A 27,151-nucleotide genomic window follows, 5' to 3' on the forward strand; every position below is an offset into this window, starting at 1 on the left:
CGTCACTATTCTGGGTGACATGAAACACCGTCACGGCCGTTTTGGGATTAAACGACCAGTTCGGCCAGCCAAGTTGCAACATGTTTTGCCCAAAGGAGCAACGGGATTTGACGAAAGCTAAATTGACAGGCGTTCCTGATGTTCCCACGTTTCAAGAGGCCCTTGTTGTAATCTCATACAATAAGGGACGCGGCTGTCAGCCGCAGGGTTGAAAGGTGAACAAACAAAACGTGCAGCGTACCGATTTGATGGAGGAGAGATGATGAAGAGACTAGGTCCCGGGGTGCATCTACCAATCAGCCCACCAAGACCGGGGTGTTGCCCAAACCGGCGGTGCAACCCCAAATAAGATGTACGAATGCGACGTCAGATGTCGATTCAAGGAACACAAAGGAAGATGAGAAGGGCAAGATTGGCACTAGAAGCCAGCAAGCGAAGCAGGCCTATACGATCTACTGCTGGGAGTTTGTTCATGGGCACCAAGTTAAAAGCTATGACATTTTTGCAATGTATTGATTTGCTCTTCACCACGTGCTACGTGGTACTGGCAACGTCTTTTTGTCGATGCACTCAACATCAGTGATATCAATATCATGCCAATGGTCCTGCCAAGAAGAAAGTTCACACCAGTTTGACAAGAGAAAGTGAGAAATGTGCAGCGTGACGACACACAGCCTCGAACACAGGCAAAGGCCTCAAGGCTCAAACCCCCGTCATGTCTTGCAAGCGTCCAATGCGGAGGCAGCACGAGACCTCGTCTGGGGTCTTTTGTGGCAAGCAGAGAGTGGACCAAATGCACGACATCGAGTCGTAGTAGAGGAAACTAGACACCATCTCGGCCGCTACGTGTGGCCCAGTCAGTGAGTGTCTGTGGTGTTTTGATAAAGTTGGTGTGGAGCGCTAACATGATCAAGTCTCTCTTCTAAGCGCCGACTGGTCCGGCGTTACAACCGACCCCGGTCCATCACCTGCGCCGTGGGTTCGTCTTGGGCAAACGTCAACCACTCGATAGGTCGTCTTGCATCTGCTTGGGCTGCCGCCCATTTTTATTGTTATTTAATTTTTTTACTTTTTCTCTCTACAACAAGATCGTAGTCTGATGGGGCCCTGAAACTTCCCAGATCCCATTGCAGGGTCATGGTTACCAATGCTGCCGTTTGTTGCCTCTATGGGTGTGGCTTCAACGTCGCGGCCCAGCCGTCACCCACGAGATGTGCTGGGTTAGACTGCAAGTTGCTTGCCGCTGCTTGCTTCTCTTGATTCTTTTATCTGCCGGGTCCCTGGTCCCTTTCATGCGGCTTTCCCGTCCTGCTTCTACCTCTGTCCTATCCCTTTCATCTTCGTTCGTGCAGGTGTTGGCTTACATATACGAAGGCGTGTGCCGTACATACACACATACATACACACTCGGGATCTCACCTTGTCTTATCTATCATATGCGTTGAACCCTTATTTTTCAGCTGGACTCCCGACCTTTCTTTTTGTTTTCGTTGAGTAACGAATCGTCTGTCTTTTCACATATTCCGCCTTTTCTTCTCCCGTGCGTTCGATACGCATTCTCGGTATGACGTGAGAGCTTCGCTCGCAGCATGACACACGCCGGTACCCACGGTGCCCATGGCTCTGGCCCTCAAACATCTCCTTGGCCATCGTGGCTTTCTCTCTGCTGCGCACCGTTGGTCTCCTCAGAGGACAGGAGGCCGCGTCGTAGTAAGTCTCTGTCTACTTCTACTTCTGACTCTGCCCACGTTGGCTTTGCCTGGGCCTCGGATTCGTCTTCAACTTTGAACATTTCGTGGCCAGTGGGCAGGTTGAGCGACAAACAGTTGCTGATAGGCCAAGTCGATGAGAAGCAAGCATACCCAGTAATATACGATCAACCAGTTCACCATCCTAAACCTGTAGCCATGCCCAAGCATCGCAACATGTCGGAAAGTTCGCCACGAGACAGTGTCTCTTCGAAGAGGAGGAGATTCTGGTCTTTTTCTTCAAACAACTCGCGCCGACCTCTCATCTCAGCACCTTCAGACTTTCGCCATATAGCCACATCCACCGATCCATTCTTTGACTATCCCGAACCTACACCATCACGGGCATCCAATCTTCGACCGGCCAAACAGCTACCTCATCACCCTTACCGACCGCTCGAGTTGAGCATTTACCAGCCTGACAATCGTGTATCTCCCATTCTACCTCACTTTGAACCTAGACCTGCCAACCCGGCCCCTTCATCGGACTTTTCTGAGGAACGTGTCTCAGACCTTTCAGACTCACCATCAGAAAAAGTACGACCTTCATTAGAGCACCAGAAGAGTTTCTCAGACTCTCCTATGTCTTTTCACTTTCCACGCAAAAACATGACGAGCAGTGCTGCCAGCTCTTCCTTTGGAGACGATGAGATCCCTCCTCTGATCCCTCCCAAATCGCGAGGTCGTTCTCGAGCCTATAGCTCACCGGACGTGGAAAAGGTCAAGGAACGGGTTGCGAGTGCTATGCTCGAGGTCGAAAAACTCCAGAAACAAATAGACGAGGTTATTGAGAGGCAGAGTCTCTATGTCCCAAGTCGGCCAGCAACTCCCCATTCTGTGGTTAGAAACACGCCGAGTATGAGTTCTAGTCCTGGTGACGAATCTCATATGCTGACTCGCTCAGATTTGGAGCCTATGCCCTCAATTCCTGCTCTGCCACCAGCAGCCCCGTCCTTTGCCCAGCGTCTTAACTCTGATATCATTGAGAGACCTCACACGGCACCCATCAGATCACCTCGTACACCTATCAGGACTCCCATCACCCCTCCTCGTCGGGCCCGGACTCCTGGTGAGCCGCGGACCCCATCTTCTACCACTCCTCCCCCTCGTCCCAGACGAGATGATCTACCCCCACCGCCACCTTTACCTTTAGTGCTCCGACCTCCTCTGAGGAAGAAGAAGTCCTTTTCTCGGGTATCGACCTGGCTCTTTCCCGGATCGCAGCACAGTCGCAATATGAGTTTCGATTCTGTCACCAACGCTCCCCGCCCTATCAAGGGCAACCAAGGCTTCTACCAGGTCTCGCTGGGCGGGACATCACTTCGACGGCGGAGCACGGACTCTGCCGATACTGTTAGTACTTGGGAGTCGGACGAGGAGAATCGCACAGTTCCAACGACGTGCTCAGTTGGTAGCACAGCAGCCGTGTCACCAGACGAGGGGCATCTGATTTCACGGTTCGCCACGTCTACGTTTGGTCGCAACGAGATCCGACCACAGAGGAGGAGCGTTGGCGTTGCAATGTGAAGGAATGATTGGAGTACATTGTTTGGTTTATACCCCGCGTTTTTACTGCAACGTTTTTGATGACTTTATTTACATTCGATGATACCATTTTACCATATACGATAGCTACCACTAGCTAGACTACGTGGTACCTTTCTGGAAATTTGTTTGCGGAATAGGTAATGAATTGGGGGAACTGTGTTCGGATAAAAGCACGGAAATCTGGGCGGCAGGTTTGCTCTAAAATTCATGTCATGTTACACGATAGACACTTTGCAATAGGCAAGTTTCGGCATAACGGTATTAATGGAGGGTTGCACTAGATAGTCACAATATACCGCCTAGAGCGGTTTCTCACAAAGATTGATCCATTGTCGCAATTCTATTTTGAGCAGAAGTTTTGTCATTGTTCTCAGTTGAGGCCGAGATTCTAGGTTTAGGGTATGTGAGCTGATAATCCCAAGTCGAAAGTTCTCATGTGAACCATCCTCTATAGTATCTGAAACCCATGAAATTATAAGAAATCTATACATTTAGTAGTATCATATATACCCAGAAAGTCGTGAATTAATTGCTGCAACGGTTACAAATAAAATGTTCAATGGTCTGTGGCTAATGAGTGCCTCGGGTCAGCCTCATGACCATGCACGTGGCCCGCCTCAGGTGTCCTGTCTCGAAACCTCGAACAACATCAGGGATGCTCATTCACAATCAATCGATGCCATCAAACCGCAAGAACCTCGTGGAAAGAGGCTTCGAGTATTCTCTATTTGCTTGATTATTGGCGAGATAAACCTGCTTTGCCGCTTTGTCATCAATACATTCGTTGGGAGCTAGACTGACTAGCAGCTGGTTATCTTTCAAGAATCCACCAACAAACATCCCTGTCACTACAACAGACTCATTCGATATGGTAGGAATCTCGCACGACGATGCGCCTTCAACGGCCGGACAATCAAGTATCTCTGACACCGATGCTGAGAGAGGACGATTGCTTTCGGACAATGACGATGATGAGACCGACGATGATATTACCAACGCTGGCGAGAGCTGTGAGGATGCTGAGCGACTCGAGAGCTGGCATCTCCAGCATAAGCGGCGTGAGACCAGACGCTGGAGTTATCTTGTTATGGTAATCAGCACGATCGCATTGATAACAGTTCTTGCTGTTTGGGTTCACAACTAGTAAGCGCGTCACCAAATATTCTATCATTCACTCTGAATTAATATTTCCAAAGCACTTTCACTTCTGGATGCGAGTATGATGGAAGTTGTAATGACATCTCCAAACTCTGGGGCCAGTACTCTTCATTCTTTTCTGTCCCATCAGAGATTGATCCATCAACACCTGATGATTGTGATGTCACCCTCGCAATCGTCCTGTCTCGTCATGGAGCACGATATCCAACGATCACCAAGTCTGAAGCTTACGAAGCCACCATCGCGCGTCTTCAAAAGTCCGTGACCAAGTACGGCAGTGGCTATGAATGGCTCAAGGAATATGAGTACAGTCTCGGTTCTGACGATTTGACCGATTTTGGCCAGGATCAGATGATTGATTCCGGAAAGGCATTCTACGAGCGATACATTGGACTCGCCGAGAACTCGGACCCTTTTATCAGGGCATCAGGATCGGACAGAGTCGTAATTTCATCCTACAACTTCACACAGGGATTCTATGCTTCTCGTGGTGAATCTGGAGATGACTATAGTGGCAATATTCTGGTCATTCCTGAAGAGCCTGGAATCAACAATACCATGTCGCACGGATTGTGCACTTCGTTTGAGAAGGATGACGACCTTGGCGATAACGACGCACAAACCGCTTGGGGAAATAAGTTCCTGCCTCCCATTCGAGACAGACTCAATAGTGATTTGAAAAAGGCCAAGTTGTCGCTAAAGGAAACTATCTATCTGATGGATCTGTGCCCTTTCAACACTGTCAACACACCCGATGGCGCCGTGCAGTCCAGGTTTTGCGACCTCTTTTCTACAGAAGATTGGCGAAGCTACAACTATTGGCAGACGCTCAGCAAGTACTACAAGTACGGTAACGGCAACGACATGGGACCAACGCAAGGTGTAGGATATGTCAATGAACTTATCTCCCGCCTGACACGAAAGCCCGTTAAGGATGAGACAACTACGAACAGCACGTTGGACTCCAACCCAGAGACGTTCCCCCTTGACAGGGCTCTGTATGCGGATTTTAGCCACGACAACAGCATGGTCTCCGTATTTTCCGCTATGGGTCTGTACAACTACACAGGCAAGTTGCCGAAACACCACATTGTGCCAGCCGTCCGGGCGCATGGCTACTCATCTGCGTGGGTAGTTCCTTTTGCGGCGCGCATGTACGTCGAGAAGCTCGAGTGCGGGGCTACAAAGGAACAGAAGGGTGAAGAGTATGTGAGGGTGTTGATCAATGACCGAGTGATGGAGCTCGACACATGTGGAGGAGATGAGTACGGACGCTGCACGCTGGAGGACTTTGTAGAGAGTCTGTCGTTTGCCAGGGGAGGAGGACACTGGGATCGATGCGATGTTTGAGCTTTAATGTTAGGTTTAAAGTAGAGAGCGGTTAATTGCACGTTATTGTTATTTTGAGAGGCTAGTGTCCGCCGCAATGGACTGAAATAGAACTGAGACGCAAGGATCGTAGATTGAGTTGGAAGAGGAATACGAGGTTTTTAGGGCTAGTAACATGTTGTAGCTCAACAGCGAGAGTGATTAATGGATAGAACTATAGTCGCCTCTTTTGGAGAAAAGACTATTAGTATCGTTATCTATCGAAGCGGTTCATGAGCTCACTGATCTGGGGAGTTTAGAGTTTGCTTATTAGGTTCCATGGCTCAAGGAACTCATCGGGTATCCAAATGCAGCACACAGCATCAGCGCCAAGCTCACTGTAAGCAGCCCCTGTACGTTAGGCCCTGGCCCGCCCGTGCAGCCGTCCATTGCAGTGGGCTACCGAAGCTTCCCGTTAGATGGACACGGGCCATCCATTGATTTTGCTTAGGTTTGCTTATTCCTCGTAATTGATGAGTGAGATCGGATCTCCCAGCAATCTGGAAAGCACCCGACCTTGGAGCACAGCCACCTCACCCACAGACAAGCCCAAAGTCAAACAAAGGGCCTCGAATCTTACATACCAGTCTATCTAGCTACCAAAAACCTCCGTCTCTCAATCTTTTCCCTACGGCGATTGTTTCGTCAGCATCGACATACGTCTATCCACCGAAGCAATCATCTTGTTGCGTCACCAGGAATCATACATTTATCCGTCATCATCACACGATTGAATCGCATCGCAGAACAAATTGCCTGGGACACACAATAGCAGGATAACAGAAGATGGTGTCGGTAGCTGGAGGTATCGTGATTGCCATTATCGTCCTGCTATTTGCAGGCGCCGCAGGATGGTTCATTTTCACACAACTGCGCGCCCGCAGACTCGGGGTATGTTAATTGCACTTGCTTCTCGATTCCAGAGCAATCAGAACTGACTTTCTATCTACAGCTCCCACCCCCAAGCTTCACATCATATCTACCATGGCATAAAGAAGACGACGGCTACGGGCCCCCGCAACCTGCACCAGGAGGTGTTGTCGGTTGGTTCAACGATCAGTTCCGAAAGCTGAAGAACCGTAACAACCGATCCGCCGCAGGCGCTTACGAGCAGTCCGGTGCATCCCGCGGCCGTCGCGGTTTCGGTCCTCTCGATCCGGACGAGGCATGGGACTCGCGCGTTGGAAACGAAGCCGACCAATACGGATATTATGAAGAGGAAGTTGGTGGCCGTGGCCGAGATACCGCATACGGTGGAGGCGGCTACAATATGAACCTTGCAGCAACACCGGGACTGTCTGGTGGACGAGGATTTGGTGATGGAGAAGAGGACCGAGGCCGCAGGGCAAGCAGGAGTCCCACCTCAGGACCTGGTGGGCGAAATCCATTTGATGACGATGCTGCTGCCACGAGTTTGCGCGGCGTGAGCCCCCGACCTATCGACACAGGATACGGAAAGCCCAAGAACAGAAGTGGTAGTGCCGAGAGCAGCCCGACAGAACGACGGTCTGTGTTCAGAGAGAACATGTGAGAAGATATGGATAGGTTGTTTGATTTCAGGATGAGACGAGATAGGAGCTACGAGGACCACGGATTGTTTACCGTTTTGCGTTTTCATTTATCGGCCTTTGAAACCTCTCGCTGTGGCTGTGGCCTGGGTTTTCGCTTGGCGGAGGAGCTCTGATACATCATGACTTTGTTATATGCGTGTTTTCTCTTAAAATTGGCAGTTCGTGTAACATTTGTATAACTTGGGTATGGCTAGGTGGTTTCACCTTTCAATCAATGGCGTTGCGATATGACATGTTAGCCTACTAAGCCATCGACGGATCCCATCGTGACCAATTCATAGCAGAGCAGGAGAACAAAGCGCAATTCTGTTTCAGATAGAGCAATTCGGTAATAGGAATATCACTTTGAGTGGAAGCTCTGGATGGGGTCTTGTCCGACCGGCCCCGGTTTCCGGCCCCTCCTCGCAGACGTCAGGGTGACCTGGTGGAGCTTTGCTAATAAACGCTTACCCTTGTTGGGATAGAGACTCTCAATCCTATGTATGTAATATGGATGGATAACAAGCGATACCTGCAGAAGCCTATCTAGTCAGTTGGACTAGGTAGATAATATAATAGATATGTAAAAATGGTGATAGGATCTAATAGTCCGCTTGAACTACTTCCTCTCTTGTATTCAAGGACATTTCTAGACAAGTTGAAGGACTCAGTTTCTCTGATCCCGGTGAGAGGACCAGTTATCACCATCGTCCGTACCCACACTTATCTTGTCTTGACATCAAGACAATGTTTTGAATGTGATACCCATTGTGGTTAATTCAACTGATGAAGAAAATTTATATTGCTGATCATGCGACTATTCTGTTTCTTAATTTCAACAGACCATAATTCTCAACAATCGATGTGGGTGTTCCTCGAAGTTTAATAATCGAAAGATGCAGCCTCGTCACGAAAGATAGGGCTCTTGGAGCAACCTTATAATTCTCAACAATAAAATAACCTCTCCCGGGCAGATGAAAACTAGGTAAATTGACATTAGAGGAAGTGGTCGTGACAAATGAATTTTAATTAACATAAATTGCTCATACCCGGCCTTTGATAGTCCTAAAGACATTGCTTGATTCCAACAGAAGGTCTTCGGAAGCTTCTTCAAATTGAGGTTGTCTTCCTATGAAAATATGACATTTAGAAATATATAGGTCTATTAAGATATACAGAATTGTTTTGGTAAATTTCCGATCATAAATCGTCTTCCATTACATACATGGTATGTGAAAGGGTAAATATACGATATCTTGAAGCCTCCTAACAACTTGGTCAAGAATGAGTAACCTGCATTGAAGTATGGTGAATTTACTACATAGGTAATGATATTCCATTGCATTGGTACCCCGCCGCTGAGCTACCCCGCCGAAATAACATGGACCTCAGGGTGTCAGAAGAATTGGCCGCAGGAAGCATGAGGAATGAAATTAGTAGGTCAACTTATGCTCTTTAGACTATAGCTCTTAGGTTATTTATTTTTGCAGCCTAAGCCCCAGGAAGCCAACTTTTCTGCTACCCAGTAGATGGGGAACTCCTCCATAATAAGCCTGCTCCGCCTAGTCTCATCATGACACTGTCGAATTGAATTGTACATCTTAGCCACGGTAACCAAACAATGGCAGAACTCGACCTTCAAGCTGTTCACGATGAGCTCGTATCGGTGGCCTACGAGGCCGGAGCCATGATATTGGAAGCGAACCCCGCTGAGCTTGACACCGACACTAAGCTCAACTGTATGTCTCCGTCGTCCTGGCCTTGACGATACCGCTGAACTGATGCTTTCGTGTAGCCGTCGACATTGTCACCGAGGCAGACAAGGGTGTCGAGAAGATGGTCTCGACCCGACTATCATCCTCATTCCCCAACATCTCTTTCATGGGCGAGGAAACATACAAGCCTGGCATGAAGCTCGGCCCCGAACCAACCTTTGTCGTAGACCCCATCGACGGTACCACCAACTTCGTCCATTCGTTCCCCAGCGCCTGTATCTCTCTCGGTCTCGCCATCGATCGCAAGCCAGTCGTTGGCGTTATCTACAACCCCTGGCTCGACACTCTTTACACCGCCATCAAGGGCCACGGTGCTTTCCTTACACACGGCCGTGGAAAGCAGCCTCAGCGTCTTCCTCTTGCGCGCTCGCCCAGACCCATTGAGGGATTGGGAAGTTCGCTCGTTGCTATCGAGTGGGGCGCGCAGCGCGACGGACCAAACTTTGACGTCAAGGTCGAGGCATTTAGAAAACTCACAGCCAGTCGCGAGACGGGCGGCTCGATGGTGCACTCCCTGCGATCGATGGGCTCTGCCGCACTGAACATTGCTGCTGTTGCGGCTGGCCAGATGGATTTGTACTGGGAGGGTGGATGCTGGGCGTGGGATGTCTGTGCTGGATGGGCAATCCTCAACGAGGCCGGCGGTCGAATGGTGCATGGAAACCCAGGTAACTGGGATCCCGAGGTCGAGTCGCGCGTGTACCTTGCTGTGCGAGGCGCCCCAAGTGGTCAGAAGGAGCTCATTGAAGAGTTCTGGGGAGTCCTTGGAGACAACAAGCTTGATTACTCTATCTAGAATCAAAGAGTTATGCAACGAAAGACAATGGATACTTTAAAGAGTGGCATCCTAGAGAAAATGGATGCAATGTTAGAAAAAGTCACTTGCGAACAGCTTATACTACTATGACGATTTTTGTCATTTTCCACTAGCCGCGTTTAAAGCTATGATAGACAATAAGAAACACCCATTGCTCCGTAAAAAGTCCCATGATACAATTGTAGTAAACGAGCATTGTGTCCTTTTTTAATAACGACTTTCCCAGTTTCCGAAACATCCCCTTTTTTTGTTTAAATGCGTGGTATCAGCCAACATGAATTTGTTTGGTATTCCTTTCTCTTCCTTGATTCAGTTGTATGGTTCTGTTTTGACCTTGACCCACTCGCCGTCGACATCAGATTCGGACTTGAGTTTGGGTTCAGTCTTTGATTCGGGCCCATTCTTGATTTCAGGTTCTGTCTTGACCTGGGGAACAAGATCACCAATAGGTGTGTCTTCTCTGTCGTCGATGGGCTCGTCGGATTCAATCTTGACCTCGACCTACTCGGTCTTGACATCAACCTTCTTGGCGGCCGGCTCGCCGGCAGGAGCTTCATCACGGCTTCGCTTCTTGTTATCGCTAGACTCATCGGTGGTGGACTGGATGCGAGGCATGGTGCTGTTCATGTTAGCGGATGAGCTTGTCAATTGGAGATTCAACAGGGAAACCTACTCGTTGCTGCTGTGCTTGACATCGTCCTTGGCCTGATCCCGGTCGCGGCCACCATCGCGTCCGCCACGACCGCGACCTCGACCTCGACCTCCACGGCCACCGCGACCTCCTCGTCGGTCCTTGAAGCCGTTCTTCTGGTCGTTGTCGCGGCGCTGCTTCCAGTTGTCGTTGTCACGGCTGCCGGAGTCGTTACCGCCACGTCCGCGACCTCGTCCACTCTTGCCAGATTCCCTACCCTCGTAAAACTTCTTGGGCTGGGTGTGGTTAGGCTCGATCTTTCCTTGCTTGATAAGCTCGTTCTTTTCATCGCAGTAAGCACGCTTGCTCATGATCTTGAGGTCATGGTCCTGCCACTTGGGGGCGGGCTCTGTCTTGAGGAACTTATTGGCCTCCTCCTCATCGGCGAAAGTAACAAAGACGGAGCCCTTGAAGAGACCCTCGTTTGTGCGTCGAAGCTTAATACCCTTGACCTCACCAAACTGAGCAAAGAAGCTCTCAAGATCAAATTGAGTGTTGGGGGTTTCGTCGCCAAAGCCCTTGGCATAAACGGTGGCGGCCTCAACCTTGGACTTGGAGATGTTCAGAGGCTGGTAGGGGGTCTTGCGCTTGAGCTCCTCCTCACCCTCCTCACCAGAGAGGTCGAGGAACTTGCTGTCCTTGAGAGCAGCAATAACGGCGCTGTAGGGCTGGAAGGTTCGCATGCGCTTGAAGGAGTGGATGGTCTTGACCTTCATGGGCTTGTTCTCGGTGCCACCGCATGACTCCCACATGAACTTGTCTTGAGGGAAGTTCCAGTCACCAAAATAGAACTCGACCTAGAGGAGTCAGTACGCGCGCTGTAGAAGGAGCGTTAAAAAAGCTGTACATACCTGCTTGCGGATGGCCTCAGGGTCGTCAGTAACCTCACGGACAGAAGGGTCGAATTTGCGGTTGTTACGGGGGTTCTCGGCGTGTTTGGCGGTGGTCTTGAGAATCTCCTTCTTCTCTTCAGACTTCTCCTCTGAAGGTTGTGTGGTCTCCTCGGGCTTCTCTTCGGTGGGCTGGGTAGTAGGGACAGCCTCGGCCTCAGGCTGGAGGGCCTCGACAGGCTTGGGGGCTTCAGCTTCGCTCATTGCGTATTCTTATCGAGAAATGATAATGGAATGTGGTATGCGATCGCGATAGCGTAACCGATACAGGTTGAAAATGGAGCGTTGTGGTATGTAAGGAAAGAAACTAAAAGCTAGGTGAGAAGGAGTCGCGAAAAATAGGTACCGTAAAAAGATGGTGGCGGGGTACGGCAAAAAAGAGTCATCGCCGTACTTACACTCAAAGTTGAGTATTCAGTTGCCTAATAGAAACTTACCTCTAAGTATTGTATTGTTAGATTGAAATTACAGATGAATTGATTGTGCAATGTAAAGAGGTTGTTGCACAAACGCAAGTATGCGATTGATTAATTCTGCCGGCGCGAGAGAAAAAATACTTGAAAAAACCCATCCAGAGGCCCATCCTTGGTTTTGCGATTTCACCGCTCGCCGCTTTTGGCCACTCGACGCGCTTTGTTTCTACGTTTGTAGGACACTCCCCCACCGAAGCCGACCCCACTTGCCAGCCTGCCCTCAGGGTATCAGAAAAATTGGCCGCTGTAAGCCTAAGAGACGAAATTAGTGGGCCACTTTATGCCCTTCAAACTATAGCTCTTAGACTACTTATTTTTGTAACCCAATATTTAGGAGGTCATTTCTTCTGCTACCCATTAGCCTGCCGTTCCCTTGCTTTTAACGCTTTGACTGTTTGTTCATCTGTTTGTATTTCTAGTCAATTTGTGGTTGTATGTAACTGTGTGATTTTCAAAGCCTACTAAAGTAGCATGTACTGGCTAATTCTGACTTCTGTAGTTTTTGTTAAGCTGCAGATAAATAAAGCATTTTCATCGATGATTTTGGCTTCAAAGGATAATAACTTCAGAAAAAAAAACGTCGGTATAGGTATTCTTGAGTTTTGCTCTAGGAACGTTTCTACTGGGCTTGCTTGGAATTTAGTACTAACTTATTCTATATTTGTTTTATAACAAAGTAATAATTAACAAAGTTGCTCTGTGGTCAATTAAAAACAAGGCAACGAGATTAATAAAATAAAACAACAACCCGAGTCATTATTAAAGTATCAATTGCCGTGGATTTAATAATGCAGTCGTCATTAAAGATGTCTCGTGATATCAGCACTACCGATGGATCTCCATGAGCGATCTAAGATCTGTTTCCTTTGCCAAGATAAACGTCGAACTTCGAGTCTTCCCACCACCTCAAAACTTGGCAGTAAAGCAGATTGAGTTCCCGCGAAGTGAAAGCGCCCAAGTTGATCGTCAGCCGTGTTTTGATTGGGTCTCGACATGGTTGCTTGGCTCGAACCAAGCTTTCTACCTAACCATCCAAGTTTCGAGCGGACCTGAAGATCCGTGGCACATGTAAAAATTGGCAGACACTGCCCGAAACAAGCATCTTTACCACATTTTTATTGCAGGCATCGGGAATTTTCGTCTTCTTTTTTGTTTTTTTTGTCTGCGACTGACCCATGCATGGTACCACATTGTCTACCTTGCCTGCCTATGCGCGATTGTCCGACGTGATTGTGATCTCAGACATTGATAAAGTGATACTTGTAATAATCTCACACTTACCATAAAGTCTCAAGTACCACTCTAGTGTTGCCTTCTTAACCCCACCTCCCACTTTTGCAGGGAGCAACTAGAGAATGACATCAGCCATCGTGGGCTATTCTCAACAAGTTGCGCAGCGTCGTGTCATATAAACCTCCAGTGTCCGACAGAACCCGCAACATTACAATACCTATACCCTAATCTTTGAACTGCCATGTCAATCTAATTCTTCACTTTCTTTCAAACACTGTCAACTCCTATATAATCCTTTCGCGACAATGTACTAAGTTCGGACAACTAGCCACAGAAAGCATGTGCGCATAAAATAATTTCCAACGAATACCAATTGAATTCGAAAACCATGAGACACTATCGTGGCTCTCTCAGGAGCCTCCATAGAATCCCCTCTCGATTCAACCATCACACACGACTCCCACGAAGGCGATTGACGCCTCGCCAGCACCGTCAACTTTGGACTTCGCATACCAAATGTGATGACAAGCAAGAAGAACAACAACGATCGACGTTGCCAGTAGCAGTAATCACCGGCGGACTTTTCATCTGGTGGCTTTACCCTTCTGACGACTTTGCACAGCTCTCCGGCAAACAAGCAAGATTACGAGGCGACCAGGACACAAAACGAGACAAGAGCCAAGATACGAGTCAGAATACCGAATCAGAAGCGGATCAGTCGGCTTGGATCAACTTTTCCCGCCGCTTTGAGGCATTCTCCGCACTTAATAGTGTTGAGTTCTCCTCGTTTCCCGACAAGATCGTCAACTCGTTACTCCCAGAATGGTCCAGACTCATACCCGGCTATGTTCGTAAGCTACAGCGCGAGCTGTCCATGTCGCCAGGCTCCTTGGCCGACGAAATTTGGCGAGACGCCCATGATCCATCAATAAATCCCGAAATCCAATATTCCGCCACAGTCCGAGTATCCCCAGACATTTGTGACGAAGAGAAGGAGTATTTGTCCAGGCGGAAACGAGTTGCTAGAGTTGGTCTTGCCAAATATCTTGGACTCAAAGAAGATGAGGTTCACCCAGACGACGTTCCTACAATCGCCATGTGTGGCTCAGGAGGAGGCCTGAGAGCGCTTATTGCAGGAACAGGCTCAATCCTTGCGACAGAGGAAGATGGTCTATTCGACTGTGTGACATACACATCAGGTGTGAGCGGTTCATGTTGGCTTCAAGCCCTGAACTTGACATCGTTTAATCAGGGGAGCCTCAAAAAACTCATCGAGCATCTAAAGGCCAGGTCTTCCACTCACATTGCTTACCCACCCGAGGCATTCCAGGCACTTGCCTCTATGCCTACCAATAAATATCTGCTGAGCGGTATGGTTGAAAAGCTCAAGGGTGACCCGAAGGCCGATTTTGGCCTGGTCGATGTCTACGGCGTACTGCTAGCAGCAAGATACCTGGTCCCTAAAGGAGATCTCGGTGTCAATGACCGCGATTTTAAGCTTTCGAACCAACGGCAGTACGTCCAATATGGACAGCTCCCGCTACCCATCTACACTGCCGTGAGGCACGAAATTCCCAACCTGCCTGACGCTTCTGAACAGGGACCTATAGAAGCTGAAATCGCCAAAGAGAAAGCTAAGAAAGAGGCTTGGTTTCAATGGTACGAGATCACTCCCTACGAGTTCTTTTGTGAAGAGTTCGGTGCCGGTATTCCTACCTGGGCCCTTGGCCGAAGATTCAAGTCAGGCCGCGACATTGCCCCGGAGGACGGTTTTCATCTTCCCGAGATTCGATTACCGCTACTTATGGGCATCTTTGGCAGTGCATTCTGCGCAACCCTCAGCCATTACTACCGTGAGATCAAGCCTCTTGTTCAAGGGCTAACTGGTTTTGGTACTATTGATGAACTTATCTCGACACGGGACGACGATCTCATCAAAGTACATCCGATCGATCCTGCCAAGATACCCAACTTTGCCTATGGTATGCACGGAAAACTTCCAAAGACAACCCCTGAAAGCATCTACGACAATGAGTACATCCAACTCATGGATGCTGGAATGTCCAACAACTTGCCCATCTATCCTCTTCTCCGACCCGGCCGCGATGTTGATGTTCTTGTCGCATTTGATGCTTCTGCAGATATCAAAACTGATAACTGGCTTTCAGTCGCAGACGGATACGCTCGCCAACGTAACATCAAAGGCTGGCCAGTTGGAATTGGTTGGCCCAAGCCAGGGGAAGCCACATCTCAAGTCGTCGAAGAGCTCGATGAAGCCCAGGCCAAATCTTCACGCGAGGCGGAGAACAAACTTCGAGAAGCCAAGGAAGAACAAAAGGAACTGCGCCAAGAAGCTCATGAAGAAGGTAAACAAGTTATGGCTGAGAATGACAAAACCAAATTCGAACATGGTGACCAAGAGTCCGGCGATTTGGGATATTGTACTGTCTGGGTCGGAACAAACCAAGAGCGCAGTTCTAAGCCACCTCCTCCATCAAAAGCATTATCTGGAGATAACTCGTGGCAACTGATGGAGCCAGAGGCCGGCATTGCCGTTGTCTATTTGCCATTCATCTCGAATGACAAAGTACCCGGCATCTCACCCGGCACCACCGACTATCTCAGCACATGGAATTTTATCTATACTCCTGAGCAGATTGACAACGTGGTTGAGTTGGCACGAGCGAACTACAACGAAGGAAAGCAGCAGATCCGAGATACCATTCGTGGAGTATACGAACGCAAGAAGAAGCTTCGCGAAGAAACCGAGAAAGCACAGCGAGAAAATCGCTATAGATCTCTTGTGAGGAGAGGAGAGGGTGTCCGTCTAGGCGAGGGCGACCATTTTAGTTAACCCTGTAGTAGCAAAACTCATTGGCAAAAGAATTGTTTTGATTCATAAAACCATGCATCTAGTATACCCACCCATTCGGGCGTCAGGGACGCAGCGTAATGCAAAAAAAAAACCAAAAAAAAGTTGATTCTGACTCGCCATTGTCGAGGAGTTTTGTCATTGTTCTACATTGTATCGTACATTGACATTTCCCGATCCGATTCTCTAGGGTCCTATGCTCCCATGTAATTTTTTATACACTGCCCAACCTGGGCGAAGAATTCATTATTCACATACAGGGTCGACGCCTTACACCGTCCCTCCGCGTACATATATATCCAACACGATGACGCCTCTTTTTAGATAATCTCACCAATATCAATATGAGGGGCCTTCCAGGGCTTAGCACCCGGCTCGTGCATATCACTTGGTACCCGGACCTTGTTGCCAGGGCTGTAGAGGTACCACGCCTTGAGAGCGTTCATCGAAGCCTTCCACCTAGCAAGGTCCAGACTAGCACCGGCACCTTCACCAAGCTTTTCAGAGTTACTGTAGATGCCAACAACGAACACGGGAGTTCGTGAGTGACGACCTGTCTCACTCTCTAGGCGGGCAATGGGAGCTGGAAAGCCTTCGCGGGCACAAAGTAGGGCGAGTTCTCGTGTGGGCAGCTTGAACTGGAACATGGTGGAGACGTCGACCTGTCGGGAGAGGACGTGGGACTTGACAAAGTCTCGGGCAGCGTCTTGACCGGCGTGGGTGTAAATAGAACCGACAACGGCCTGAACGAATGAAGAATGCGCCTCATGCTGGTAGTACTTGTATGCATCCTCGCCAGTCTGGGGTTCTTGGATGGGATCGCCGAAATCGTCATCGAAAACCACTCGGCTGCTAATTCCACGGCGGGGCTGAAATCGGTCGGTATAGGCGGCCTCTTGACGCACATATCCCCATCGAGTTTGCATGCCCGAATCCTTGGGCGCCCACTGTAGCAGACCTGGATCAACCTCCTCGCCGGGAGCAGCGGCAGCCTCAACACCCCATCGACGAGCTATTTGATGCAGAGATTCCTTTCCAGCGAAGGCACGAAGGGCCTCATAGAGGATAGTCATTGGCAGACGGGGCCATTTGCAGACAAGGTATTCGAGGACGTGGTAGTTGATGAATGTGCTGCCGAGGAAAGCGAGATTCGAGTTGTTGTAGCTGGGGTTCCCGTCGGCTGAGGGGACGACAAGGGTGCGGGCGAGAGTCTCGAGTGGGATCTTGTTGGAGAGGGATAACCGGGCATGGAGGGCAGCAAGCTTAGCCGACTCTGCCGCGCGTTGGTAAGGAGGAGAAGGGAGAGGTTGAGGTTGAGATGAGGTGTTCTCAGTTTGAGAAGCGGTAGCTGAGGTGGTCTGTCGTCGAGTCGTTTGCAGAAAGGCCTGTCTCGTGATATTGATGCCGCCGCGGGCTTGGGCTTGGGCCTGCAGCAATTGGCCGCCCCATCGATCGAGCCGTACCCGCTTCATCGAGCCAATTTATTTCCCTCTATCCCAAATATCTCCAAGTTCCCTTCTGTTCGTAATTGGGGGCGACGGGGGAGGGAATTGTCGCCTGTTCTTTTGGTCGTCGACGGGGAAAAAGTTCTGCGCTACAAGCCTAGAGGCTAGAGTCGTGTGAGCTGGGGTGTGGTTGGTCGGAACAACCTGCGGCCCGCTGAGCGTTTCTCCCGGGCGAGCCTTGGAAGCTTGGGATGGGGGACCTCACCTGTTGGTAACCGGCCATTCGACATCAATTCAACGTCGCCATTGCGCACCTCAATCCTCTCCTTTACGTCCATTGATAAGTTATTCAAAATGGTAAGTGGTATTTCCATAACTCCGCATGACTCTGCGCTGACAATTGACCTAGGGCGGCGGCGGAAAAGTCCCGTAAGTCTTCTCACGAACCGACACACCGAATGCGAGGCGACCGTATCTAATCCGTATCCTACGACAGTTACCCCAAGCACGTCTGGTCCCCAGCCGGTGGTTGGTACGCGCAGCCTGCCAACTGGCGCGGCAACACTCTGATTGCTGGTGTCGTCATGGCCGGCATCGTTGCCGTTACTTGGAAGTTCAGCTCTGAGCGAGAACAATGGGCCCACCGACCTGAGCCAGGCCAGTGGTATGCCAGCAGACAGTACGTTATATTATACCGATCTGCGAATGAGAGTGAAAGTGCTGACGTAGGAACGTAGCTGGTCAAAGCAACTGAAGCAGTGGGATGCGGAGGACCGTGAGAATTCAACAAAGAGCGAATAAAGTTTGGATAAAAAGACCTGTGTATATTTCTGCAACAGATGAAGACAACTTTGAGTTAAAGATAAATCTTTGCGGCTCCTTGATGGTTTGTGGTGAAACCGAAGCGCCGATATCGTTTGTGACGGTGTTCTGCTTGTGCACAATTGAAATGCAGTTTAATAGCAATATTCGAACCCCAGGGAATACATACACCTCTAATTGCGATGACTGGCTTCTCCAACGTGTTGTACTACACAGGAAAGTCAATGAATTGCTGGTTTACACATGCCTTGATGGGCAAATCAGAGCATTTCTAAATATGCTTATGAGAGTTGGTATATCCGTCCTAAATCCGCGCTATAGATTTGGCTTGGGGTGCAATAAGAGGCACAAAGAAAGCTCGTGTCTGAATTTATACAATTCAAAATACCTTTATCTAGGTAATTATACAAATACGGGTTCAAAACAAACCTGTTGGTTCCGTCTTGTTGAACTTCACATATCGGATGCCATATCTGGCATCCATGGGTCGGGTAGTCTTCTTATGGAACTCACCTCAACTATTAAACAACACCAAAAACTAGTCTTTTATTCGATGGTTGAGACGATATGGAAATTTGTGTACATGATGTCCCATGTCACCACCAAGACATTGTGGCATAGTCTCTAGTTTGTGTGATCTAGCGATCGATCCTCGACGTGAACTACTGACTACCCAGGTATCGTTGTACGCAGTAGAGCAGGACAGGGTAATATATGGCTCTGGGCAAGACTCTACCCGAATTCATCCTGGACAAGATTGAAATTGAGCAGATATGTCCAGATAAAGGTAGAAGGAAGATACTGTATATGTCCGTCCTTTTCTTTCGCCATTATAACTGTGCTCTCATATCGTCCGTCATTTTTGTATCCCAGTACAAGGTCACGTAGTATCTTATTCTGCTCATTTCGGGGAAGCATCAACAGTTTTCGACAGGTCTTTTGGTATCGATTGGTTAATGGAGATGAATAGAAGCATCAGACAGTAGTCTGAATTTTTTGAGTCTTTGTATTTTACTCTCCGCTCGTGTTCTTTTGCAGTGCTGATAAAGATCAAGGTAGGCGAAGTGATGAGTATTGGGCATCAAACTCTTTCATATGTGATGGTGGTATAGCCAATGAGTGTGCCTCATATTCTCATTGCCTGAACCAATGCATCATGACCAATAATAAGTACATTTCATTGTGACCAGGCTGTGAATCGTTGGCTATCAGCTGTCTTCAAGACGAACTGTGGTACATCAAGAGGCAGTACAATTCAGCCCAGACAGCCTGCAGCGTGCCAGAAATGCAACACTTGCAATGCCTACGCACCTCCAATCAGTCTGGTACAAGTCGGGGTACTTCATGGACGCAAGGATTAAACTGCCCAAGTCCACTTTAAGCCGCTGCCATTGAGGTCACTACCGACCCTAGGCTTAAGTATCTGGCTGCAGGATCCTAGTACAGCTCCGCTGGCTTATTGAGGCTTCAAGGCTGCTTTGCGTTGTCATCTTTGTATGTCGATTTCCCCTCTTTTGCATTGATTTTTATCAATAAATTGAGATTTATGGGAGTTTGTTTTGTGAAAGATCCCACTGGCATTTGCTCTTTGTTATACGGGGAAACCTCAGGCCTACCGTCACGTTCTGGCCTACTAAGTTTGACCTCTGATCTCGTTCCGCCAGTATCGATCGCCTTCCAGGAGCCTAAACCATATCTGTCAGTGCACTCAATCACCACCAATACCTACCTACCTACCTACACTTGACCTACCAAGCTCCTGTACCTAAAGGTCCTCCCACTCCTCCGTTCCTACAAGACATTATTCTACCTCTCTTTGCCTGTCTTTGCACTCTTCATTCTTGGTTTCTTAGCCTTTCTGTTCACATCGCACTCCTCGTCTGGCCCACCCTTGTCTTGGCACTGCATCACCGTTGTTCTTTGCCGTTCAGGTCATTTAGTTCGCCACCGCCCTAAAGCTGGAAGTCATCAAACCATCACCTTACATTACCAACTTTCTTAACGATAGCCTCATTTGGTTCCGAAACGGAGCTAAGGCTTTCCTCGTCGTTTATTAAACCAGCGCGATCTTACTAACGCATCGCAACTTCAACCGAATTTCTAACCTCAACATCCGGACTTGCCGCAAGAGCTTACTGCACTCTAGCGCTCGGTCCATTACGCCATACCTCGGCCATCGCTATAAACGATTTCTTGCACCAACCTTCAGTCTGGCGTCCCGAGCTTTTCGCCTAGCCGGCCTTGCTGTCGGCCTTGGTTTGAGTGCCTTGACTGCGTATCAGCGCAATCAAGCGCAGCAGATGTCTTCTCATGCCGAAAGGCATGGTCACCTCGACGCGACCGCGGGGCGTGAGATAGTGTATTGCCACGCCTGCGCCAGCGAATGGTATCGAGATGAGGATGGCTTAACATGTCCCGAATGTCGTGGGGAGATCACTGAGATTGTAAGACTTGTACAGATCCGTTGCATGCCCCGCTTGCTGACCATGGATATTTAGATCGACCCTGAGAACGATCCCCGCGACCTTGGACACCATTCCTCCGCTTCTACTTCACCAGAACTTCACCCTTACGATTCGGACCCTGATGAAGCTGATATAGATGAACACACCAATCAAGGCTTTGTATTTCGACGGAGCATTCGCGAGGGACCCGGTCACCATCACCACCATGATCCTGCCTATGTTCCCACTTTCGAGAGCTTTGTGAATATGCTTAATGAATTTGGAGCGCGGGTGCCTGATGGTAGATCGTTCTCCCATGGACCTGGCGAGCATGGAGAACACCAAGGCCATGGAGAACACGAACATCAGGGGCATGGAGAACGGGCAGAAGAAGGAGAACATGCTCATCCGAACTTTGCACGTGTACAACGAGCGACTTTCACTGGACCCTTTGGCTCCGGAAGAACTACCATAACAATGATCTCTACACCTGTGCAAACAACTCACACTGGGCCCCCTGGTGCTTCTGGTGCTTCTGGTGCCGCAGGACTCCACACATTCCAAGAGTATGCACAACCCCCTCTGCGACGCCCCGACGGACCAAGGGGTCTACGGGTTACGGCCATTTCACTGACCATGGGAGCTAACCAACGTCCCAGTATATTCTCAGACATACTACGCGATGTCGGGGCACCACCGGGTCATGAGAACGCCGGCGAAGATGGCACGGGTGGTGTCCATCCACCTGGCTTCGGTCGAGGATTGCAGGATTTGTTGAACCTCCTCACCCCGGGAAATGCTGTGCATGGTGATGCAGTGTACTCTCAAGAAGCTCTAGATCGGATCATCACTCGACTCATGGAGGCCAATCCCCAGTCAAATGCGGCACCCCCGGCTTCAGAAGAAGCCCTTCGGAATTTGGAACGTAAACCTGTCAACAAGGAGATGCTGGGCTCTGAAGGTAAGGCAGAATGTACCATCTGTATCGATGAGATGAAAGAGGGAGATATGGCCACCTTCTTGCCCTGTAGTCATTGGTTCCATGAGGAGTGCGTCACACTTTGGTTGAAGGAGCACAATACGTGCCCCATTTGCCGAACACCAATCGAAAAGAATGATCGAGGTGCTAGCAATAACAGCGGTAACAATAACAGCAATGGTAGCAACCAGTCTCAAGGACCAGCTTCAGGACCTAGCTCCGACCGATCGAACCCTTTTGCAGCTCATATGCCTAATGCGTTCAACTCTGGTTGGGAAACGTTTGACTGGACTTCTCAACCTCACACTCACTCGCGCCCAGCACAATACTCTCGGCCCCCTAGTCAGAGCCAAAGCCGCCTCAATGAGGTCCTGCGAAATATCTCACAACGGGAAGAGAGAGACCGTGAATCTGGCCGCGAGCGAGACCGCGCCACAACATCTGGGTACAGTTACGACACCTCTAGACTGCAGCGCCGCAGCTCCCATTCCCCCACCAGTCCTCGTGCGCGAGCTCCTAGTGAGCATGGTGCGCGTATGAGACAAAGAAGCCCTTCCCAGAGCAGCCGACGATCAACGGCAGATTCGGACCAACAATCTCGAACTGGCGGTCACGGTCCCATTAGCTGGCTCCGTGGCCAATTCAGTAGAGGACCAGGTAGCGGATCGCCACGAGACGGAAGTCGGCAATAGGATGACCACTCACAACACCTTGAAGGAATCATATTGGGTACGATATCAGACGTCCCGGTTTCTCATTCGTTAGCTAGCTGGATTGAAGAAGATAAGAGGCTCATCAGGTGGATCGCACGGAGAAGACATACGGGCATCATGACACTTTGATACGGCAAAACAGGCATATGACTCTGGAAACAGAGCACTGAGCTCACAGGCTTAATGTTTTATGTACAAATAGAATAGATCGTGAAAGGGAGACGAGGGGATGGATTGAAATTAAGCTGCGAGCGGCATTGCTAGTTATATAAATGGACGTCAGGGATACCCATACTGAAATGAAGATTGATATTGAACACTATTGTTGTGATAAATGTTACCCTGAATTAAAGGCGAGCCAAACGACAGCCAAGTTTTTGGAACATCAGTATAAACTTTTGTTGCCACAAAAGTTACGAGAGGTCCTTGATGATAGGTAAAGACAGCAACTCCCAACCCTAGATAGATAATGCAACCACCTAATCAAACACATCCGTAGCGAAACGCTCGTTTCTACTTCTCTCAAACCAAGCCCTTGCCTTCTCCTCTGTCGCACCATTTCCTTCATGTGTTTCTTCTGACCTCTCCATGGCAAGACGAACACAGACATCCTCAACCGCCTTGCCAATCTCGCGGCTTCCACAGATAAATACCTTGGCGCCCTGATCCCACACCTTGAACACGTCGGCACGGTCGTGGTAAATACGATCCTGAACGTACTTGCAACCTTCGGACTTCTCGGTAGCTCGAGAGTAAGCACGGCGGACATCCACCGCTCCCATCTGCTCCCAACGTGCTATCTCTTCGGCATAGAGGTCGTCGTTCTCAGGGTCGCGACAGCCGAAGAAGAGAAGAGCAGGAGCGAGCTTTCGACCGGCGGCAAGCATAGCGGCGCGCTCCTGAATGAAGCCACGGAAAGGAGCGAGGCCAGTTCCAGCGGCGACGCAGATGATTGGGGTGGTCTCGGGATCACTGGGGAGGTGGAAGGCTGCGCTAGAGGCGCGGACTGAGACGTGGAGTTTGTCACCGGCGATGAGTTGAGACAGGAAGTTTGTGGCGACACCAACATGACGACCTTGGCCAGAGAGAGAAGGGGCGTCCAGGAGGGAGTATGTGAGGGTGAGTCTGCTGGGATCGGCAAAGGGAGAAGAAGAGATGGAGCTGCGAATGTTAGTACTGTGGCCTATTAAGGATTCGATGAGAAACTTACTACTGTCGGACTCTCATGGGAGGAAGCATGGCGAGATATGAGCTGATGGGAAGAGCAACAGCTGGGTACTTCTCGAGAAGATCCAGGACCGAGACCTTCTTAACCGAGATATCTTCTTGATAAGCATCGCCCGCAAGCCTTTCAAGTTCCTGGATAGTCTTCTTGTCCTCGGTTGCTTCAGCCAGGGCAAGGATGTTCTAGAAATGTCAGTAGAGCTCGAACAGTCAGTGATGAGTGCACATACCCTCTTTGTTGCTGGCTGTGACAGCTCGACGTAAGCACTGAAAACGTCAAAGGCAGAGATTGCGATGTTGGTAGGCAGTGTAGTAGGACCATCAGATTGAATCTTCAAGAAGGAATCCCAAGCGAGAGAAAACCGTCGGAAAACTCTCGAAACTGTCTTCCTTGGATTGAGGGGAAGAATGGCGAGGTAATCGCCAGCCTTGTAGGTCTTGCCTGAAGGAAGCTGAATCTCAATGTGCTTCTTGGCAGGACCAGACTTGGTGAGTGTCTTCTCTGATACCACAAGAGCTTCCTCAACATCTTGACGAAGAGTGGTCTTTCGTGGTGTCGTCACTTCGACCAAGAGACCCCTTTGTCCATTAGCCTCATCGTCCGTGACGTTGTACTTTTCCTTGAGAGCGGGCCAGAGAACGGTATCCTCCCATGCTTCAAAATCACTAAACATGTCGCTGGTGGCAGCATCGGCGCTGCCCATAGGAACAAGACGGGTACCGCCTCGCTTTTCGAGCGTGGTGTCGACAAGCTTGGGGATTCGGAGGAAAGTATCAACCCAGTCGTGGTGACCACAGCCAAAGACGGCGTAAGATACCTTGTCCATGTCATTACCGGTCAGATCTTCCATCCACTTGATGAAGTGAGCGGCATTGGAAGGCGGCTGTCCCTCGTATGAAGCAGTGACGATGACGACAGGTCGGTCTGCGGGGAGGTTCTGCTTGGCCTGATCCAGTGTACCAACGATTGATGCGCTGAAACCATGACCAGCGGCATCTGAAGCAAGTCTGTTAGCCAGAGCCTCACAGGTGCCACTGTTAGAGCCGTAGTAGATAGCCATAGGCTTTCCGTTGCTGGTCTTGGCTCCCTTGGCTGCAGGAGTCTTGGTATGGGAAGCAATGCTAGTAGCAGCGCCCTTTCCAGCCAGTTGACCCTCAAGATCTGTGGGGGTCATGCCATGTCGTAGAGTACAGTTGAAGAAGAAGTTGTCAGGCTTGATGGTGAGATTTTGCTTGATCTGCAATTCGTAGTTGGGATCGGTCTGTGTAAAGTTGAATTTTTGGAACAGAAGGGCCATTGCGAGGAGACTTTCCTGCCACGCGAAAGGTCTTCCGATACAAGCTCTTTTGCCGTTACCGAAAGGTTTCCAACAGTTAGGGAACTCTTTGTTCAATCTAGCGAATTCTTCATCAAGCATACGTTCGGGAATGAACTTTTCGGCATCAGGCCCGTACACGACGGGATCTACGTGACCTCTTGACAGGACAGAAAGGACAGTTTCACCCTTTTTGATAAGGTATTTACCGCCGAGGAAGGTGTCTTCGATCGCCTCGACACCGAAACCAGTGATGGGAGAGCTGATTCGGAGGGTCTCTCTCAACACGGCACTGAGGTAGGGAAGCTTGGTGAGGTGTTCCACAGTGACAGGGTCACGGCCAATAACCTCGTCGATCTCCTTTTGGACCTTGTTATAGGCCTCTGGGTTCTTAAGAAGGTAGTACATGGCGAAAGAAAGTGTGCCAGAAGTAGTTTCGTGGCCGGCGATGAGGAATGTGATGAGTTGGTTGGTAATGTTGTCGTCAGATAGCTTTTCGCCTGTTTGAGGGTCAACACCCTCAAGCATAGCAGCAAGCAGATCCTTTCTACCAGTGGGGTTCTGCTTTCTTGTCGCAACGACTTCGTCTGCTACTGACTTCATGAGAGCAATGTCGGCGTAAAACTTGTCGTTGGCTGCGCGGTAGAGAAAGTTGGGGGCGAATGCAGGTCGTCTGTTTCTGTTTCCTGACTCCAGTAGGAAATCGCCCATCGCTTCAATAAATGGATGTAGTTCCTCCTTGTAGTATGAGTTGAAGCGGAAGTCCATGGCACAAAGAGCCAAGGTGTCGAGTGCCAGCCGAGTGAAGTTGTCGCTGGCGTCAACTGGTGTGTGAGGGCCATGGCGAGCCAGCTTCATGCATAACTGATTGGCGATCTCGTGCATTTCTGGAAACATGTTCCTGATACTCAGAGGGCCGAAAGCAGGAATTAGAATTCTATGTGCCTTGCCCCAATTGGGCTCATCCTCGAATGCTGTGAATAGTCCATCATGGACACCTTCTCGCACAACCTAATGACTTTGGTTAGTAACGCCTTTTTATTTGTGGGTGGTAGTAACAAACACCGAGAACAGATTTCAATGTCTTTTTGAAGCGCTTTTCATCGCAAGCCTCGTTGATAAAGGCGTTGCTTGAGACAAAAGTAGGCGTTTTTGCTCCAAGACGCAGTCTGAAGATGGGACCTGTTGAAGGTTTAGTGGGCGGTCAAAAAAGCAAGGCGAGTGAGGTCAGTCACCATAAGTGTCGGCCAGACGGTTGAGATCAGTGAGTGGGTTCGTCTTGAATTCGCCCAAATTTCCAATGAGAGGGTAGCCAGGAGGCTCAGGAATAGGCACAGATTCAGCCATTGTTGTGTGTTTGAAGAAAGGTAAAGATGTAGAATGGATAAAAGGGTCGTCGTTCTCTTAAAGATCAGCACCTAGTCCAGCTAGAGGAAGCTCGTATGAGGCTTGGCGTGTATGTGTGAAGAAAAGTTTCTTAATCGTGTTTGGTTAGTGTGTGATGTGTGTTGACGTGGATCAGTGAGGGGAAGGACAACTGGAATATCGTATTTAAAGTATTTTGCATTCCTTAAGTAAAGGTATGGATCTCCTTTATATTAACTATGTCCCAAGGAAATAGCTACTTTGATAAACGTCATGCCCCGCGGCGAACGCCAATACCGACGGACTATAAGGAGCCTCAAAATGACCCAAATGTTTTATTCTAACTCATGCATCAAACTCCGGCCCCGTCCGTATCAAGTGCCGGTCAATCTGGCCAATAATAAGGGATGCATTGCATCAAGCTACTTAACTTGGTAACGTTGCCGTTTCTGTCTCCTCTGTCCTACCATGCCTCGGCCGAAGCCGTGTAGATCCACACTTTTTCCAGCACCGAAATCCGTCTAGCGGCCAAAACGGCAGGATTGTATTCCCGAATCCCCTCCCAATGTCTCCAACGGAGGTGGAAACGGAACTATCAATGAGAGGTTTCAATTGTTTTCTGAAGCAAACATTTGAGAGTTTAGAGTTTGCCTGTCAACGTAGACCAGTTTGAGCTAGCACATTCCTCATTCATCATTCGTCTTGGGTTTAGGGCAGGCT

General features: G+C 49.3%; 10 protein-coding genes across 10 annotated transcripts; 7 read left to right on the plus strand and 3 right to left on the minus strand.

Annotated features, from left to right (window-relative positions):
* Window positions 1–1,589: 1,589 nt before the first annotated feature.
* On the plus strand, window positions 1,590–3,275 carry FPOAC1_002090 (uncharacterized protein; the record flags this gene model as incomplete). Its single annotated transcript, XM_044846677.1, has 1 exon — window positions 1,590–3,275. One exon carries the CDS (start codon window positions 1,590–1,592, stop codon window positions 3,273–3,275), a length of 1,686 nt encoding a protein of 561 aa, XP_044712593.1.
* An 889-nt stretch (window positions 3,276–4,164) lies between these two features.
* FPOAC1_002091 (uncharacterized protein) lies at window positions 4,165–5,804 on the plus strand (the record flags this gene model as incomplete). The annotated part of the gene is made up of 2 exons (XM_044846678.1): window positions 4,165–4,439; window positions 4,493–5,804. 2 exons carry the CDS (start codon window positions 4,165–4,167, stop codon window positions 5,802–5,804), a joined length of 1,587 nt encoding a protein of 528 aa, XP_044712594.1.
* An 804-nt stretch (window positions 5,805–6,608) lies between these two features.
* Window positions 6,609–7,353, plus strand: FPOAC1_002092 (uncharacterized protein; the record flags this gene model as incomplete). The annotated part of the gene is made up of 2 exons (XM_044846679.1): window positions 6,609–6,713; window positions 6,775–7,353. 2 exons carry the CDS (start codon window positions 6,609–6,611, stop codon window positions 7,351–7,353), a joined length of 684 nt encoding a protein of 227 aa, XP_044712595.1.
* Window positions 7,354–8,993: 1,640 nt separating this feature from the next.
* Window positions 8,994–9,943, plus strand: FPOAC1_002093 (uncharacterized protein; the record flags this gene model as incomplete). The annotated part of the gene is made up of 2 exons (XM_044846680.1): window positions 8,994–9,111; window positions 9,168–9,943. 2 exons carry the CDS (start codon window positions 8,994–8,996, stop codon window positions 9,941–9,943), a joined length of 894 nt encoding a protein of 297 aa, XP_044712596.1.
* A 330-nt stretch (window positions 9,944–10,273) lies between these two features.
* FPOAC1_002094 (uncharacterized protein) lies at window positions 10,274–11,749 on the minus strand (the record flags this gene model as incomplete). The annotated part of the gene is made up of 4 exons (XM_044846681.1): window positions 10,274–10,424; window positions 10,470–10,583; window positions 10,638–11,452; window positions 11,507–11,749. 4 exons carry the CDS (start codon window positions 11,747–11,749, stop codon window positions 10,274–10,276), a joined length of 1,323 nt encoding a protein of 440 aa, XP_044712597.1.
* Window positions 11,750–13,639: 1,890 nt separating this feature from the next.
* On the plus strand, window positions 13,640–16,105 carry FPOAC1_002095 (uncharacterized protein; the record flags this gene model as incomplete). Its single annotated transcript, XM_044846682.1, has 1 exon — window positions 13,640–16,105. One exon carries the CDS (start codon window positions 13,640–13,642, stop codon window positions 16,103–16,105), a length of 2,466 nt encoding a protein of 821 aa, XP_044712598.1.
* A 338-nt stretch (window positions 16,106–16,443) lies between these two features.
* Window positions 16,444–17,595, minus strand: FPOAC1_002096 (uncharacterized protein; the record flags this gene model as incomplete). Its single annotated transcript, XM_044846683.1, has 1 exon — window positions 16,444–17,595. The coding sequence occupies one exon, from the start codon at window positions 17,593–17,595 to the stop codon at window positions 16,444–16,446; it is 1,152 nt and encodes a 383-aa protein (XP_044712599.1).
* A 327-nt stretch (window positions 17,596–17,922) lies between these two features.
* FPOAC1_002097 (uncharacterized protein) lies at window positions 17,923–18,369 on the plus strand (the record flags this gene model as incomplete). The annotated part of the gene is made up of 4 exons (XM_044846684.1): window positions 17,923–17,925; window positions 17,978–17,997; window positions 18,065–18,247; window positions 18,306–18,369. 4 exons carry the CDS (start codon window positions 17,923–17,925, stop codon window positions 18,367–18,369), a joined length of 270 nt encoding a protein of 89 aa, XP_044712600.1.
* Window positions 18,370–20,690: 2,321 nt separating this feature from the next.
* FPOAC1_002098 (uncharacterized protein) lies at window positions 20,691–22,505 on the plus strand (the record flags this gene model as incomplete). The annotated part of the gene is made up of 2 exons (XM_044846685.1): window positions 20,691–20,834; window positions 20,889–22,505. 2 exons carry the CDS (start codon window positions 20,691–20,693, stop codon window positions 22,503–22,505), a joined length of 1,761 nt encoding a protein of 586 aa, XP_044712601.1.
* A 500-nt stretch (window positions 22,506–23,005) lies between these two features.
* Window positions 23,006–26,413, minus strand: FPOAC1_002099 (uncharacterized protein; the record flags this gene model as incomplete). Its single annotated transcript, XM_044846686.1, has 5 exons — window positions 23,006–23,687; window positions 23,737–23,933; window positions 23,981–26,077; window positions 26,130–26,248; window positions 26,302–26,413. 5 exons carry the CDS (start codon window positions 26,411–26,413, stop codon window positions 23,006–23,008), a joined length of 3,207 nt encoding a protein of 1,068 aa, XP_044712602.1.
* Between the last annotated feature and the right edge of the window lie 738 nt (window positions 26,414–27,151).

This window comes from Fusarium poae, chromosome 1, assembly GCF_019609905.1.
Source record: "Fusarium poae strain DAOMC 252244 chromosome 1, whole genome shotgun sequence".
NCBI classification, from domain to species: domain Eukaryota; kingdom Fungi; phylum Ascomycota; class Sordariomycetes; order Hypocreales; family Nectriaceae; genus Fusarium; species Fusarium poae.